Source organism: Nicotiana attenuata, chromosome 8, assembly GCF_001879085.1.
Source record: "Nicotiana attenuata strain UT chromosome 8, NIATTr2, whole genome shotgun sequence".
Classification (NCBI taxonomy): domain Eukaryota; kingdom Viridiplantae; phylum Streptophyta; class Magnoliopsida; order Solanales; family Solanaceae; genus Nicotiana; species Nicotiana attenuata.
Window position 1 is genome coordinate 35,653,833 of NC_031996.1, and position 19,485 is coordinate 35,673,317.

Below are 19,485 nucleotides of genomic sequence, written 5' to 3' on the forward strand. Positions count from 1 at the left end.
CTAAGGATATCAAAACAATTTTACTTCTTTCTTAATAATACACCAAAACTACTCCTATTTAACTTTTACTTAACCCTACCCCCTACCCCCCCCCCCACCCCACACACACACACGCACACACCCCACAAAATTAGTAAGAAAATCTCTCTTTCTGTTATGAACAATAAAAGAAGAAGAAGAATATTGCAGAGAAAAGTAGAGAGAGAATTCTTATTGATTTTTGGGATGAATTACAATGGAATAGAACCCTCTATTTATAGGGAGAGGGTGACTTAGCCACCAACCAATGAACCCTAGAATCTCTCTAAATATAGACATTCACCATAAATATAATTATATTTATAACACTCCCCCTTGAATGTCTATTCAACAGATAATATGCCTCGTTAAAACCTTAACTAAAATAAAACCCAATGGGAAAAAAAATTCTAGAAAAGGAAAAAGAGTACACATATCTAATAATACGCCTTTTGGTTGCCTCGTTAAAAACCTTGCAAGGAAAACCCAGTGGGACAAAACCTTGTAAGGGAAAAAGAGTACAACGCGTATTAACTCCCCCTGATGAGAGCATCAATTCACATCCTTGAGCATTTGCATTCCAATCTTGTGCACCATCTTCAAAAGATCTTTGGTAGAGATTTGATGAACAAATCAGCCATATTAACTTGAATGAATATATTGCACCTTGAAATCATCATTCTTGATAGAGATATAATGTCTTCATAAATATCGTAGAATGGCTCTTCAATATCTCTATGGAGGTATTCTCGCTATCAGATTATCATGCTTATAGTTATAGCAAGATACATATATGCACAAATTGCAATGAGGATGTGGTACTTCAAGATCAAGAATTGTATATGCTTCAAGCAATTTAAATCTTTCAAGGGTCTCATAAGTTAAGCCATATAAGTCATATAATAGACTTTAATTAGATGCATATCAAGGTTTCATGTCATGCTAGACAAATAAGATATCGAAAACTGATTGCACATATCATTGGCTTTATACTTTCAATTATTTGAACTACATGTTCAAAACTACATGTCTTTCATATGAATTCAAAATATACTTGAATTGTGGCTCTTCCATTTGGCCAATATTTGTGTGTCTATATTCGATAGACTTAAGATCCTCGTCTATCTTAGCCCTATGATAGATGTCGTCGACAAACATTTTATATCGGTTCCAACCTCCTTATTTTTAATAAAGACATAACATAGAGATCTCTTCATTCATATATTCAGATACCTGAATCTCTCATGAGATTTTATGAAGTGTTATGTCATGTGATCTTCTAGATCACTTACCTCCTTTATTATGATCATTTTGATCATTTGCTCATCTTCTTTATGAAGAAGTTTATTTGAACCGATTTGTCTATATGCTTTAAGCGTACCATAGACGTTGTCCTTCTAGGACTTAATAAGAGCATTTGCAATGAGAATATAGTTACTTTCTTTGGGTCAGCAAATGCGTCTGGCATGCTTTGCAATAAATTGCACATGAATTATCCTTTTATGAACTTCAAGTTCATATTATCTTATTCGAGGATCTAGATGTACACATGATAATTCATTCCATGTAACTTTTTCTCAACTGTTGTATCTTGTCTCCCCCTCGTGTTAGAAAAACTAACTTGTTTCCTCAACTTTGAGAACCCATCTTTGTGCGTTATGGTGTTAATCAAAATATACACCGCACATCAATAATAATAAGATGGAATTATTTGGTTCCTGATCCTGAACCACTTGTGAGGGGAGAAAATAATATACTTTGGTATATAATGTATATCAAACTGATATAGATAACTTTGTTCTCATAAGCAATAGTTTAGCTATTAAGTGGAGGCACTCAATAGATCATTTTGCTAAACCAACTGTGATGTAAACCAACTTATCAAGGGGAACTTCTTGAATGGAAAATCTGGAAATTGTGCTCGAAATTAATTTATTGAGCAAGTTACCTCGCAAAACACCATGTTGCAGGTTATTAATAATCGCACATGTAACCATCTCATAGATGCATCTTATGTGGTATACATGGCGGGTGAATGAGCCCATATTCACCTTTGATATTTCCAGCATTCATGGGATTCAATCCCAATTTTAGTTGGTATATTAATTAATGAGAACAACCAACATAAGAGAATTCGTAAAGAACTTTCTAGTTCTTTAATATTTACCCATGTGAATTCTCTTTTATTTTTGCACATCATACTTAAATTGATATGGGTAAACCAATTATGCCAACTGAATAAATTATCAATATTGATAAACTTCAGATTTACACCATGACGTGTGCAATTATCAATAAACTCCAAGTTTATTATGATATGAGTTTTTATATCAATAAACATCCACTTTATTGTGGTATTCTTTTATTTGTGTAGTACAAACTGGAGAATAAAGTGGGTAGCTTTTCACATACATATTACCCCGCTACAAGTTGTAGTAATAGAAGATATTAAATCTTTCCTTTATTTATAGTCTCAGTATGACCAACCGCTTTCGCGAATACTTTAAAAACTGAATAAGTTTCTTTGGGACTTACTACAACACAATACCTTATTGGTAATCAATTGTGTTTCTCCAAAATAGTAATAATTGGCTCTTCCAGAGCTCTCGATTAATTTGGTACTACCACATATTCATCAACACTCATATGGTGAATATCTCTTTTAAAGAGAAAGTTATACCATTATAGTCATGGTCAAAATTATATGCAAGATCTGTTTCTTGCATTACCGTTGTCTATTAACAATCACAATGCCAAAATATTTTGGCGTACAATAGGTACGTGACCAATGACCATTCATGCCATAATAATGACATTATTTTCTTATATCATCTCAAACCTTCTTTTAGAGGTGAGTGCGGTATATTCACTACCACTAGCACGTTCATATTCTTTGAAGAATGAATATGTATTCATAAATCAGATGTTGTCACATTCACATCATGAATGGACCATAATCATCTATATGTGCTTTACAAAATCTCATGTCAAATCGATGACAAATATTTTTCACAGAGTGAAAGATTATTTTGAGAATCCTTATTGTTCTCATTACCACAAATGATGACGATTATAATTTCGTCTATTGCCACGTCCATATCCATTGATACATTCATAGTGATAATTTTGTCTTCTTTCAGACTTATCACATACTGCTATCACATTCTCTTAAGGGAATGAGAATGGAGCAAATTCAATGGGACGGGTTTTCAATTCTTTGCCCACAATCATACATGAATTTGATCGCATAGAAATTTTACCACTTCAGGTGGTTATAATTTCTTACAAACTCCATTAGAGTTATAATCAAACTTTGTTGTCTTTGCTTGTATTTAAAATCAAAGTATAGAATAAAAGAGAAAAATACAGTAAAATACTTACCTTAAATCCAGAATTTAATCATGAAGGAAGTTCATGGAATAATTGACAATCATTATGCTCAATCCCAAAGCTTCTACTCAATTGGTTAGAGTCTCGTGCTGATAACGTGTTATGAACAATAAAAGAAGAAGAAGAATATTGCAGAGAAAAGTAGAGAGAGAATTCTTATTGATTTTTGGGATGAATTACAATGGAATAGAACCCTCTATTTATAGGGAGAGGGTGACTTAGCCACCAAGCAATGAACCCTAGAATCTCTCTAAATATAGACATTCACCATAAATATAATTCTATTTATAACACTTTCTTACTAATCACCAAAATCTCTATTTTTTATTTATACAATGCAGACAAAATTCGAGAATATTACTCTAGAATCAAGATGTGTGTAAGTTCTGAATCTTGTTTGTTCTTTTTAAAATCTTTATTGTATGTGACTTGTATATGATACATCAATACCCAAAACAATACTTGATACAATACTAATACAATTATAATACGATTATATTAAGATTTTTAGTATAGAGTTGTAATTGAAACTTGAAGAAGATGAATATCATAAACGTATCGCAATTTTTCAGAAATGTATTGTGATTGTATTATAATAGTATATGTAGCATAATTGTTGAAGGATTTGTATTGCAAATGTATGATAATTGTATATTCATTGTATATTGGTACGAGCAGTTGTGAGTTCCTGACGAATTTCAAAGTTTGTATCACAAATATATGATAATTGTATATTTACTTATTAGTATTGTATCAGGTATTAGTTTAAGTATTAATGTACCATATACAAGTTAGACACAATTATGTTTTAGGCATTGATGTAGCTGATATAATTCAAATACAATTATGATATAATTATCATACAATTCCTGAATATTTCTTCACTTTCAGTGTTGTCCAGTCTCCCAGCAAAAGAACGATGCAATTGATGATTTTTTAATAATATAAAGCTGTCGGTAATAGTGGAAAGAGAGAATCACGATTCGAAGGTAATTATTATCACAGTGTAGAGCTTGCAAAACAACAGAATATGGTAATCAACCAAATCAGCACTTGATTGGGTGAACACTTCGATGAGTAGTGTGGATCCTTTGTGAAATAACCAATCCACAATAACCATTTGGCTGCCATTGATGCATTATATTTATGTTCACATTTTGCAGATCTTGTCCCTATTGATATTACAAGGAAACGCCCGTAATCCATTGGTTTTATTGGGAAGAAATCTGAGTTGTCCTTCAATTTCTTTGCTTACTTCTGATACTGCAATCAAAGCCTGCAGAAAATACATGACTTTTAAGGAGCAATATATATAATTTGTGAATTGAGAAGATGGAGATGATGGGCGTAGATTAAGGAATTTTAATGTTAAAAAAACGAAGGAGAGAGTAAATGATGTAATTGAATCTCTTAATTGAAGGCGTTAGAAATGGGATGGGAGCAATGTATATAACTTGTAAGAAAAACTTAGATACTTATTAAAAACTACAAAACATATAGAAAATAGATAAATAAATTTCTAATATAGTATAGCTAGGTAAAAATCCCAACAAACTTAATCTGTAATATTATTCTCTTTAATTAATCGGTAATACATTGATAATTATTCGTATACTTTCCGGTAAGTTTTACTAATAACTAAAAGTATTAAGCAAATGACTCCTAATATGTTTTAATATAGGTTCGAAACAAAATAAGAAATGTGGATAAGGATATGTTCTGGTTTACTTATAAGAATTGTTGACAAAATAATACTCAAAATAAAAATAATATACGAGCTTAATAAATTTTGGCTTGTGAGGATAAAAGAACAAAGAAATGGAGGTGTTTAAAAAATAGAAGTATTTGCTAAGAATCAAGTGAATTATACACGTTAGAATCAATTATTTAAATAAACAAAAATGAATTCTTACAATAATCATATTATGTTGAAGTGGTGGCAAAATGAATAAAAGAAAACGGTTATCCATCCATATTATCCATTAAATAATGGGTTGGATAATAAACTTTTTAAAAAATGGTCAAATATAGTAAAAACCATATTATTCACTTAGAAATAACTAACGGGTTTAATTTTTACATTTATAAAGTCTCAAATTAGGGGTTTCTCAAATTCGGGGACTAGAAATTCTCCCAAAAGTGATCGCATTCAAGAAACCATGGATAATATGGATAGGGGATATTTCACATAAGAACAACTGAGTTCCATACTTTTCAATTTTATAGCTCATATTTCAATTCACAACCAACTAGGCCAAAAATAATAGGCTAAGATTCAACATCCAACTCCAATAGGTTCTAGAAATTACTATTTAATTTGTAAAAAAGATTTCTCAAGTTTTTAAGTTAATTTTCGAATCAGTAACTGTGACTCAAATATTAGTTCAACAAATCAAATCCATTTGGGTGGTAAAAATTAAATTTTTAACAAGCTTAAATATGTGGGTTTAAATTTCGAATTTGGTTTTGTGAGAAATTTGGAGTGGGTGTTATTTAGACTTGTTAGAAATAGTATAAGGAGTTTGTATATAAAATTTGAAGTCATATACACTATTATACAAGATTATACATAATTATACAAAAAACTGACTTCGTCTTCTTCCTTGCGTTTTTTTTGAAATTTAACTCAAATCTTGCTCAAATCTACTCCAAATCACTTCAAATTTAAATTTTGAACTCCTTTTGATATTTTCAATCAATTGGAACAAAACTCAATCCAAACAACTAACAAACTCAAAAAATCCAATTTTCGAAAGCAAAGTTTTGGATGGCGTTCAATGGTGGACTTCTACCATTCAATTTTCTTACATTGCAACCAGGTAACACAGGGGAGAAGCAATAGTGGCGGACGACCCCTTGAAGCATATGTAGAAGATGTGAGAAGAAGAGAGTGAAAGAATGGTTGTGAGAACACATATTTAGCTCCATAGCTTTTAGAAGCAATGGTTGTAAGAACACATATTTTGAATTTGCTGGTGCTTTCAAAATATGTACAATACGGGCTAGGTCGGGTAAAACTTAAAAATATGGGTCATTTTTTGTTATGGTATGAAGTCACGTGTATTTTCTTGTAATTCTTTCATATGGATTCCATATTATTCACCTGTTAACCCATTTGTTATCCGTATTAAATATGGGTCGGATCGGTTAATTTATTCATTTTTGCATTACCCATTTTCGACCCCTATGATGTTCTAAACAATGATCATGAATGTATTCTATATCTATTTTTGTCGTGAATTGACATAAATTCTTTATGTATTCTGAAATAAAATTTACGTATCTAAAAATTATATAAAAAGTACTATAAGTTACAAATTCAAAATATTTAAAAATATTTACAAAATATATGGACAAAGAAAATTTTATTTGACTCTCTGAATAATAAAAAGTTCATTCCTTTTTGAACGAGAGGATTATACATTAGAGAGGTTGCAACGATTCAGAAAATCTGCACAAATTACACGATACAAGAGTCAAAAAAATTCCATCTGGCAGACTGCCACAAATCAAAATTCGAGAAGGAGAAAAAAGAAAACCAAAATCATACATCTTCCTTGTTGGAATCAATACAAGATACCAAAAATCAATACACTGAATCAGAATTTAACAAAAATATCATACAAATCCCTCATTCAGACTGGACATATGGATACAAAAGAAAAAAATCAATTTTGTTCAATATACATTCCTAATTCCCTATGATATTTCATCAAATTTTTACATCAAAAGCAGATACATATGGATCATACACCAATCTGTTCAACATCTCAGAAAACAAGTTCATTCCAATTTCAAAAGACACAAAAGCATCAATACAAGCATACTCCACTTGTTCATACGACAATTCTTCAGCATCCCATTGACTCAACGTAACTTTCAACGGCTTCTCCATAACTTTACCAAGAACTTCATACGCCATTCTCTTCAATCCCATTCTCTTCAACCCCATTATTCCATACTCAGGCTCAAATTTACGTACAACCAATGCTAACTGGTACAAATCAACCGAATTCGCTACGAACAATCCATGATCTTGGAACAATTTGTAAACGTCGCCCTGAATACCAACACCAACAAACGTGAAGTTAGGGTTTGCGAGAAAAGCACGGAGAGAATTCGGGATGTAATCAGCGTGAAGAAGTTGAAATAAAAGGCAACGACGGCCGACGCAGAGTTGGAGGAGTGCGATTTTGGGGTTGTTTTTATCAGTGGGGTTAATACAGGCGAGCCACTCAATGTCTAGACCAATCAGGAGCTTGTGTAGTCTACGCCGGTGAATGTGGATTGTTTGGCCAATCCACTTATCGACGTCGGTGGCCTTTTTTGTAACTGTTAATTTGATTTGGTTTTCATAGAAAGGAACAGTGCAGAATAAGGTTTGGGAAATTAATTCGGCCATGGTTATATCTTTAGAAGAGAGAAATTTTGTTGTGATTTTGTATTATAGGAAGGGAAGGTGCGGTATATAAATAGTAGAGTTGATATGAGTTTGCCTTTGTTGAGTAGGATTGGGAGAGAAGAGGAGCTATTTGTTCCTTAACTAGTTCTGTTTCGGTAAGCACTAAGCAACAAATAATGTAAATTTTTCTTATAGTAATTTAAATTATTATCTGCCTATGCTATTTTAAGTTACTTATTTAATTAAAGTAGCTTCTTTACTTTTTGGATACAAGAATAATCTTTTAGATGCAGATGTTGATGAAAAAAAATAAAATAAAAATTGGAAAAATAATCTTACTTATTTTAACTTTGATGATTTATTCCAAGTAATCTATATCTATATCAATATCTATATCTATATTAATAAAACCACGAAAGCCCTTAGCGAAATGACGTTCGACTTTTTTACCCTCTAAAAGTAAATTTCACAGTGGACACAATTCTAATTTAAGTTACTTTCCTGATATTTAGGGCACCTAAAATTTTAGTTATTAAATATTTCCTTATTGAATTAAGTAAGAAGTCCTAATTTTTGGTCTTCACCATAACATGTTAATTAAATAAGAAAACATGAGTACTACCATCTGTATAGGTCAAAATCTGATCAAGGGAACCTCGCCTGAAATAAGGAAATTAAGAATCAATTAGGCCAAGGTCGTGCTTAAGAAGCAAACCACGGCGAGCCGAGCAACCAATGCCGAGGTCAAGCACTCACATCGGGCAAAACGGCTAGTTTAGCAATAAGATATTTTAAAGGAATATTCAGTCTTTGTATTTGTAATTTTGGTAGGGAAGGGGTATGTCCCATATAAGTAGGAATAGAGAGATAAAGAAAGAGGGATCCAATATTCTATCTTGATGAGCTCTCTCTAGAAAGGTTGACTCTCAAGTAACTACAAACACTATGTTTACATAAGATTCGATTTGTTGTTCTGTCCAAGCTTTCCCATAGCAGATCCCATAAAGTATTTGATATTCCCACGTTTGGTTATCTTACATCATTGTCAAAGAGAGAATTTTCCACCTCGTTATACATTTGGGTGAATTATTCTCTTTATTTACATTTATTGTCATTTATCATATTTATTGCTTGTCCTTATCCCCTCATTCATTCACAACAATATCATGAAACCCCTTTTTGGCTTTTAATAGCTTCAAATACGATTTTTAGATAATTATTATCCATCAATCTTGGATCTAAAATTTATTATATTTAGCTAGAATTTACCCATTATCATTTATTTAATTAGTTTAGCAAAAAGGCTTAACACTTTTTGGTCAAACAATTTGGCGCCGTTTGTGGGGAACTTCTAGTTCAAAGCTTTAGTTTTTTCTAGATCTAAAAAAAACACGCACAACGCACAAAACTTTGCAAAATCTCGTGCCTCGTTGTTTGCACAAATCTGACATGTTAGGCAATGGAGAGAAAAAGAGAAAGGTGATAGCGATCTCACCGCCAATCTCCTAAACACCATCAATGAAACTCATGAAGAGGATGAGGAAAACGTGACACCAAGCGCCTCGCCTAGGCAAATTGATTCCCCCCCCCCCCTTATGGCAGCGTTACCGCTTCTCATGAAAAGGGAGCCTCTACGTCCACCACGGATGAAGCACCACCAGCGGTAAAAAGCTACTAGAAGCATGGCTAACGAATACACCAAACAATATACTCGACAAACCCGCTGAGAGGGTGAGTAGAGAGCGTGTGCAAGTCGACATCGCCACAACTAGAGCTATCTAAACGGGCTAGCCCAACCCAACCCAGCCCAAGCCTCGTGGGCTTTTAAATTTGGTGGGCTAGGGCGGGCCAGCCCTCCATCTATATGGGCCTTAAAAGGCCAGCCCAGCCCAGCCCTAAGAGGGTCGTGGGCTAGGGCGGGCCGACCCTTCAATTTTTTTAGATAAAAATATTTCTCCAAATCTTTAGATATTTTTTCGTGATATAATCTCTTGATCATATGAACGACTTCTGTTTATTTAGAGTGTACAAGAATCTTGATATTTTGACAAGGAATCTCGTAATTGAAATGCAAATTCTCTATATCTCTAGCTCTTCTTTTTTTAACGTTACATGAATATATTTTAGTACTTTTCTTTCACTTTCCTTATGTTCAGGAATTGCTTCAATAAGTTTATATGTTAAGGTTTTTAAATTTAGGTTTAACATTATTTGTCGATTTCATCATTATAGTCCATGAAATTTTTAAAATTCATGATATTTGCTAGTATTGTCAATTTTTTGGGGTATTAAAACTTGACCTTATACTGAAGAGCAATTTGATAACTAATAATAAATTAAAGTAACCAAACTGATCATTGGCCACTTAAAATAATATTTTCTTTTGAAAAAAATATTATTGGCCACTTAAAACTTTCCTAGTTCGTTGTTAATTAAGCAAAAGAATAACTGATCTCGTCATACTACATGCATATCAAAAATATAAATTCCAGTTGATGTGGAAGGGTAAATGAGCAATCTTAAGGTTGGAAAATGGGGATTATAGTTAATTTTTTTTTTAGTTTTTACTTTTTTTAAGTATTTAAATTTGAATATAGTTAATTTTTGGCCCACGGGCCGGCCCAGGCCCAGCCTCGGTCTAGCCTCAAGGGCTAGCGGGCTGACTTGGGCCGGGCTTATAAGCCTCAGTTTTAAATGGGCTAAAAAAATTTCAACCCAGCCCTACCCAAGCAGCGGGCTGGGTTGGGCTGGCCTGACGGGCCAAGCCCATTTTGACGGCAACCAATGAGCAACACACTCAACCTCCCTCGACAGGTATCACTCACTCTATTAATAATGCAAGTAACGACGCCCTCGCTGCCATCATTAGAAAAATGGGAGAGATGGAGAACGAGAACAGAGCACTCTCGATATCCAAAATGAAAGTCTGAAAAAGAAAAGAGAGTGAGAAAAAACCAGTAAAGATAGAAGAAAAAGACACAAGTTGCAGAAACAAATAACTCACCCTCAGAGCCATCCCGGATATGTCCAGTGACAGGTCGGAATCCCGGAGCGCCTAAAGGGTCCTGTTCTCGGTGACAGCGCAAAGAGGAGCAAAGGATGGGACCATGCTCACCGTATCATCCAACAAATCACACTCCAAAAGGATTACGATCGAGCGAGAGGATCCATCCGTTCTCACCTCCACCCGTGTAAGCCCATCGTCGAATATCCTCGCCTCCTCGAGATCGACATCAGAGCTAGATTTGTAATCATATACGACACTCTCTTCACCCTCTCCTCAGTCGAATATGGAATTTAGCCTGCCCTGATGTTGACGGACCACTCCGAGGAGTGGTCATAACCGCTCTGGTCGCCCCCCTTCTTCCACGGAGGTAATCTCCACGTCCGAAGGAGGCACGGTCTCTACATCCAAGGCCATACCGCCCCTCAACTCGATCGTGGTCAACTCAGGTCCACTCCCCGCCGGCTCCTCTCCGACCACTCTCCTGTCAGCCTCTATCCTTCGCCTTTTTAGCGGAGCCTCTCCATATTCTCCGTGGTCTGACTCATCGACCAAGTGAAACACTGTAGAAGCCGGAATCTCTGCTAGTGTGGTAGCAGCCTGATGACTAGGACCGTGCTAGGCCGGTGTCTGAGGAATAGCAGCGGCCTGAGCAGGTTCACTTGCAGCCACAACGAGTACGGCCCCGACCGAAACACTCAACTGGCAAAAAGCTGGCGTAGGAGCCCTCGCCCTCCTTGAAGCCCTTTGACCTACAAACGAAGTAAGATAAATAAGAGACAGGACAGAAAGGATGATATAAAGTTCAAAACTATCAAAGTCAAAGGTAACTCACCGGTTGCAGGCCTACGCCCAAACCTCTCATTAAATTGCGACCACTCGCGAATCCCCACAGTATGAGGCAAAATCTGACTCACCCAGTCGCGAATGTCAACGAATGGCGAAGAAGGATTCCTCTCGGCTGCAAAAAGAGAAGGAGAACGATCAGATCGCCCAAAATAAACAATGAAGTCATTTGGGAGAAAAACACTTACGAGCAAAGTTCCACTCCTCGGGGAATCCGCTGGGGTTCGATACCACGTGCTCTGTCTTCACGTAGAAGAAATTTTCCAAAAAACGACAATTAGTTTTATCGTCCATCTTCACCACTAACCCCTTGGTTTCGCGGTGGCGCATGTGAATCATCGTGCTTGGGGCGAAAAGGTGAAGCAGATGGCGGAGAGAAATACAACGGTTGGCCAACTCGGCGTACTTGATAAGCATAAGGAAAAGCTTGTATATGTACGGAGAAAGCTGAGCCGTGCACACATCGTAGAAACGGCAAAAATCCTCCGCCGAGGAAGGAGGAGGAAGTGTATAGCCGACAACGAACGGGTACGCATAAAATGCGCAGTACCCTGGGCGATGTAGTTGCACTACATCGCTACCAGTAAGATAAGTTTGACGTGGGCCGGGATTCGCCACTTAGCCCTAAATGCAGCAATCGCCGTCGTATCCATCCCAGAAATAACGGTGGCAAAATTCTCATCTTCTACCATGGCTGCCCCTTCTTCGTGAGGAGGCACGTCCGCTGCCAAGGTTACAGGATCAGAGGAGGCACTAGCCATTCTTTTTTCTGGTTATATGCTAAAAGGAAATGCAAAAGTGAGGAAGACGATGATGGCAGAAAATGCTAAAGGGAGAAAGAAAATACAGACGCGGGAAATTTCAAGAAGGAGAAACTGGAGTTTCAAGAGCTCTGGAAATGCAACAGCTCAAATGAGAAACACCCATCCCTATTTATAAGTATATGGGCACTCTAACTGAAAAAGCCCAAACGCCACCTCATTAATTTCGAAATGGAAGAGGCGCGAGAAATGACGTAACGTATTGGGAACATGCGCCATAATGACGCATGATGGGATGATGACATTTCGAACTGACGTGACGGTCAGATGTGGCCCTCGAAATGCCACATCATCGCCTCGCCATAAAAGGGTCACTTGAGTTAGTTATACACAATCAATATTTATTGATTATTTTTAGGAACTTACATATTTATTTTATAAGTCAATGCTATTATTTAAATAAATTTATACTCATTAAAAAGGGATTCGCGCGCATCATGCGTATCCCAAAGCTAGTACAATTATAAATAGGTGAATAGTGAAATCTATGATCGTTGTCATGAATTTTTTAGGGAATGTTAGATCAATGATTCTAAATATAAACCTTCTCCTTCTGCTAACATGTTAGGCACTTTCGATATTTGAAATAAGGTTTTATTTCGGCCATATCATCTCGATGTTCATTTCAATAAGCTTAGATTATATTTCCAACAAGATTCGGAGGAAAGATGGCTATTATATTTTGAAATAGTTTAAAGAAAGCATTATCAAATATAATGTTCTTTTCGTTTCCCCAGTTGAGAGTCTATCGGAAATAGTCTTTCTGTTTTCACAAAGTAAGAATAAAACTACGCACGCACTGTTCTCGTCAGATCCCACTTGCGAGATTACACTGAGTTTGTTATTGTTGTTAATGTTCTTTCCGTGATTTAAAAGTGCGTTTAACCAAATAATGATACAACTTAATAAAAGGCGATATAGACTTACTAGATGATGTTTGGGATTTGTTAGACAACTGCATAGACGAGACCAACCAAAAAAAAAAAAATAAAGAAATTTGAGCCAAACGATTCATCCTCACAAGATGAATATCCAATATCCGAAGTTGAAAATGTATGTGCTTCAATGGCCAATGGGTAATGAATATGTCTTTGACAAAATAAAACTAGGAAACTAAGAATTGTGTAAATTTGGGAGAATTGAGCTAATAATGTAAGAAAAGCACATTAATTTTCACATTTTGTTTAAAAGCAAATTAAAAGAAAGAGGGCAAATTGGTTCATGAACGGATTGAGTTATGACTTTTATTCGACCAATTTTCACTCAATCCATTTGGTTCAAGTAAATTTTGGACGGATTAGATTGATTTGGCTACGATTGATGTAATTCATTATAAACAGTTATACTTGGAAGTTGGAACTATCAATTTTGCCTAATGACAAAAGAATTCCCAACAACAACAACATCAACGACCCAGTAAAATTCCATTAGTGGTGTCTGGGAAGGATAGTGTCTATACAGACCTTACTCCTACCCCGAGGTAGTAGAGAGGCTATTTCCGAAAGAACCTCGGCTCGAGAAGACGAAAAGAGACAATATCAGTACCACCAATAGAAACCATAGGAAAAATAACATCATGAAAATGAGAAAGTAGATGCAAAGCAAAAGCGGTAGACAATACATAGACCCGACACTATGGAAAACGAAAGAGTAGTAAGACGCTGTTGGGTTTTGGATGTATTTAATTAATATATTAAATACTTAAAAGAGAGTGAATGGGAAATTGAGGGAAATGAAATTTTTGAGTGAAATTTTAAGTTCCCCCTTTGGCAAATGGGCATTGTCCCATATTGGAAGATGAAGAGGTTTTTTATGGGTATATAAGCAATTGCTCTTCTTCTAACTCTTAAAGAGTTGAGAAGAAGGCAAGCCTCGCGCCGTCGTCGTCGTCGCTCGCTCGGCTCGGCTTCGGCTTCGGCTTCGGCTTCGGCTTCGGATTTGGTCAAATGATTGATTGATTAACTTTTTTGACCAAATTTATTTGTTAATAGTAAAATATTAATAGAAATGTTATTAAATATTTTGTTTTAATAACAGAATATTAATATTAAATTCAATCCGTTTTTCTGTTTTGGTAACAGAAAAGTAACTACCCTCTTCAATTTTTCCTCTTTATTTTCCCTCTTATTGTTGAGTAAATGGCCATTTATGTAATGGCATTTATGCTGTGGGCGTTTTGTATAAACAGCCATTCTAAAGAGTTGCACCTCTTCAGATTTCAGCCCAACTTTAGCTATAAATACAACACTATTCTGCTCAGAATTTCACTACGATTTTCTGAGTTTCTTCTCCTTCTTCTGCATACTTTTAGCATCAAACAAAGCAAAAAGTAAGTGTGATTTGCTACCGAACTTTGTGTTCGCTGAAACGCTGGGGTTTGAAGTACCACTACACCAGTGTGTAATTCATTATATCCTGGGAGGAAATAATCCATAACCTTGGGTACTAGGAGGGGATTAAATTCCTTAAGGAAACACTGTGAATTCAGTGGGCTCGAATTGGTTTTCTATTATTTCGTTGCTCATTTCTGTTTATGTTCATTTCTGTTTATATTCATTTATATTTCCAGAATTATTTTACAAATACAGTTAACTAACAAGCTTAAGGAATTTAATATATTTTCTGTATTTGTACTTACTGTTTCTGGAAGAGTAAACCTTTGTGGTTTTGTACTCTATTAAAATCTACGTGATTTTAACGTTTGTGTCATTCTTTTACAGAAATGACTAATGAGAATGAGAACCAAACTGTTCCAATGGTGACTGCCAATGCCTCAACAAGCCGAACGACACCGGCAACATTGGCACCGGCGGAGAAAGCCGAAAAATTTTCCGGGATTGATTTCAAGCGCTGGCAGCAAAAGATGTTCTTCTATTTGACTACTCTAAGTCTCCAGAAGTTCATCAAGGAAGATGTTCCTGTACTGTCCGATGAAACTCCAGAAACTGAACGCTTTCTCGTGATTGAGGCGTGGAAGCATTCAAATTTTTTGTGCAAGAATTATATTTTAAGCGGGCTGGAGGATGCTTTGTATAACGTCTACAGTGGCGTGAAAACGTCAAAGGAACTGTGGAATGCGCTTGAAAAGAAATACAAAATCGAAGATGCCGGGTTGAAAAAGTTTGTTGCTGCAAAGTTTTTGGACTACAAAATGGTAGATAGCAAGTCTATTATTACCCAAGTCCAGGAATTGCAAGTGATTATTCACGATCTCCTTGCTGAAGGTATAACTCAAATTAATATTGATGTTGAAAGTAATAATCTTAGTATTTTTACTAACAGAAATTTCATTGAAGGTCTTGTCATAAATGAAGCATTTCAAGTAGCAGCAATGATTGAGAAGTTGCCTCCTTTGTGGAAGGACTTCAAAAACTACTTGAAACACAAACGCAAGGAGATGTCCCTTGAAGATCTCATTGTTCGGTTGAGAATCGAAGAGGACAACAAAGCTGCTGAAAAGAGAGGGCGTGGAAACTCAACAATAATGGGAGCAAATATTGTTGAAGAGAGCAAAAAGAGGAAGAAGGCTTCTAGACCGAAATACAACCCAAGCAAGAAGCGGTTCAGTGGAAATTGCTACAACTGTGGAAAAACCGGACACAAATCTACGGAGTGTCGTGCTCCGAAGAAAGACAAGAAGAAGGGTCAAGCAAACATGGTTGAAAAGCATGATGATGTTGATGATTTATGTGCCATGCTTTTCGAATGCAACTTGGTAGGCAATCCTAAAGAGTGGTGGATTGATTCTGGAGCCACTCGCCATGTTTGTGCTGTTAGAGAAGCTTTCGCTTCTTATGCTCCTGTTGGACCTGACGAGACGATTTCTATGGGAAATGCTTCAAAGGCGAAGATTGAAGGATGTGGGAAGATATTTCTCAAAATGACTTCCGGCAAAGTGGTGACTCTGAACAACGTCCTTCATGTTCCCGAGATTAGGAAGAATTTAGTCTCTACTGGACTTCTTGTTAAGAATGGTTTTAAATGTGTTTTTGTTTCCGATAAGGTTGTAATAAGTAAGAATGAAATGTTTGTAGGAAAAGGTTACCTCACTGAGGGCCTTTTCAAGCTGAATGTAATGGTTGTTGAAAATAATAATAAAGTTTCAGCTTCTTCTTACTTACTTGAGTCAAATGAATTATGGCATATACGTTTGGTTCATGTCAATTATAAAACCTTACGGAAAATGATTAATTTGGAATTATTACCCAAGTTTGAATGTGACAAATCAAAATGTCAAGTATGTGTGGAATCTAAGTATGTTAAACATCCTTATAAGTCGGTTGAAAGGAATTCAAATCCTTTAGACTTAATTCACACGGATATTTGTGACATGAAGTCAATACCATCTCGCGGTGCAAAAAAAGTATCTCATAACTTTTATTGACGATAGTACTCGATATTGCTATGTTTACTTACTTAATAGTAAATATGAAGCAATAGACGCATTCAAGCAATACAAAAATGAAGTTGAAACGCAACTTAATAAGAAAATCAAAATGATAAGAAGTGATAGGGGTGGTGAATATGAATCTCCTTTTGAACAAATATGTTTAGAATATGGAATTATTCATCAAACAACGGCCCCTTACACGCCCCAATCCAATGGCATTGCAGAAAGAAAGAATCGTTCATTAAAGGAGATGATGAACGCATTATTGATAAGTTCTGGTTTGCCACAGAACTTGTGGGGGGAAGCCGTTCTTACGGCTAGCCGTATACTAGATCGAGTACCCCATAGCAAAACACAATCCATTCCATATGAAAAATGGAAAGGAAGGGAGCCCAACTTGAATTATTTTAAAGTGTGGGGGTGTTTGGCAAAAGTGCAAGTTCCTAAACCCAAAAGGGTAAAAATAGGACCGAAAACCGTTGATTGTGTTTTTATAGGATATGCGACTAATAGTAAAGCATATCGATTTCTGGTTCATAAATCAGAAAATTCCGACATTCATAATAATACGGTTATAGAATCAGATAAAGCTGAGTTCTTTGAAAATATATATCCGTATAAAAAGGAATGTGAGTCGATTGGTGAAGGATCTAAACGACCTCGGAAAGAAACAAAAGAAAGTACACTTAACCAGGAGGATCCAAGACGTAGTAAACGTCAAAGAACGTCTACTTCATTTGGACCAGATTTTGTGACCTTCTTATTGGAAAATGAGCCTCAAATATTTAAAAAAGCTATGTCTTCTTCGGAATCATTGTTATGGAAAGAGGCAGTCAATAGTGAAATAGAATCCATACTGAACAACCATACATGGGAATTGGTTGATCTTCCTACTGGAAATAAACCGTTGGGTTCTAAATGGATCTTTAAGAGGAAAATGAAAGATGATGGCACTATTGACAAGTATAAGGCAAGACTTGTGGTCAAAGGGTATAGACAACGAGAAGGTCTTGACTATTTTGATACATACTCTCTAATTACAAGAATTACGTCCATACGAACGTTAGTAGCGTTAGCTGCAGTTTATGATCTTGAAATTCATCAAATGGATGTTAAGACGGCCTTCTTAAATGGAGAGTTGAGGAAGAAATCTACATAGAACAACCTGAAGGGTTTGTGGTTCCAGGTAAAGAAAAGAAGGTCTGTAGACTTGTTAAGTCCCTTTACGGATTAAAACAAGCACCCAAACAATGGCATGCTAAATTTGACCAAACAATGTTGTCAAATGGATTTAAGATAAATGAATGTGATAAATGTGTGTACATTAAAAATGTTCCAAATCACATAGTCATTGTTTGCTTATATGTGGATGATATGCTCATAATGAGTAATGACATTGCCAACATAAATGCTACTAAGCGTATGCTAACTAGCAAGTTTGATATGAAAGACTTGGGAGTTGCTGATTTAATTCTGGGAATTAAGATCCACAAGACTTCTCAAGGTCTAGCATTGTCACAATCTCATTATATTAAGACAGTACTTGAAAAATTCAAGCACTTGGGCTTTAAAGTTGCAAAGACTCCAATTGATGTGAATCTTGCATTAGCAAAGAACAAAGGCCAGAGCATATCACAATTGGATTATGCTCGTGTGTTGGGTTGCTTAATGTACATCATGAATTGTACACGACCAGATATAGCTTGTGCTATAAGTAAATTGAGTCGATATACGAGCAATCCAGGCCAATCTCATTGGATGGCCATGAAACGAGTTTTGGGGTATTTAGTACATACCCAGGACTTTGCTTTGCACTACAATAAATATCCTGCGGTCATTGAGGGATACTGTGATGCAAATTGGATCACCGGATCAACTGATTCCAAGTCCACAAGTGGATATGTATTCACTATTGGTGGAGGAGCGGTATCTTGGAAGTCATCCAAACAAACTTGTATTGCCCGCTCTACAATTGAGGCTGAGTTCATAGCCTTGGATAAAGCCGGTAAAGAAGATGAATGGCTCCGAAATTTCTTGGAAGATATTCCATTTTGGCCCAAACCGTTGGCACCAATATGCATACATTGTGATAGTCAAGCAGCAATTGGAAGGGCTGGGAGCGTTATGTATAACGGTAAGTCTCGCCATATACGACGAAGACATAAAACAGTTAGACAATTACTCTCTAGAGGAATTATCACGATTGACTATGTAAAGTCAAGTGATAATGTGTCGGATCCACTTACAAAAGGCCTAGCTAGAGAGGTAGTTGAGAAGTCATCAAGGGGAATGGGACTGTGGCCGAGAAGTCATAGTGGCGGTAACTCTACCTAGAAGACTGGAGATCCCAAGATCTAGGTTCAAGGAGTTCAAACAAAGTCATTTATGACGGTTCAACATTGTCAAATAAACTTTTGGTCCATTCTCGTGATGAGACAATGTTCAGTACCAAGGATAAAGCATTAAGGCTTTTTAATGATTTCTAAATTTGATACGGGGTATATCAAATAGTGTGTCTACGGGATGACACGTTTAGGAATCACCTATGTAAGTGTGAAGTGTTAGCCGCTTCAAGGAGAACATTGTAAGGCCAGTTCTCTACGCACTTATGAAA

General features: G+C 35.9%; 1 protein-coding gene across 1 annotated transcript; it reads right to left on the reverse strand.

The window, feature by feature from the left end:
• On the reverse strand, nt 6,939–7,935 carry LOC109231850 (Werner Syndrome-like exonuclease). Its single transcript, XM_019397477.1, has one exon. The coding sequence runs from the start codon at nt 7,808–7,810 to the stop codon at nt 7,121–7,123; it is 690 nt and encodes a 229-aa protein (XP_019253022.1). The 5' UTR covers nt 7,811–7,935; the 3' UTR covers nt 6,939–7,120.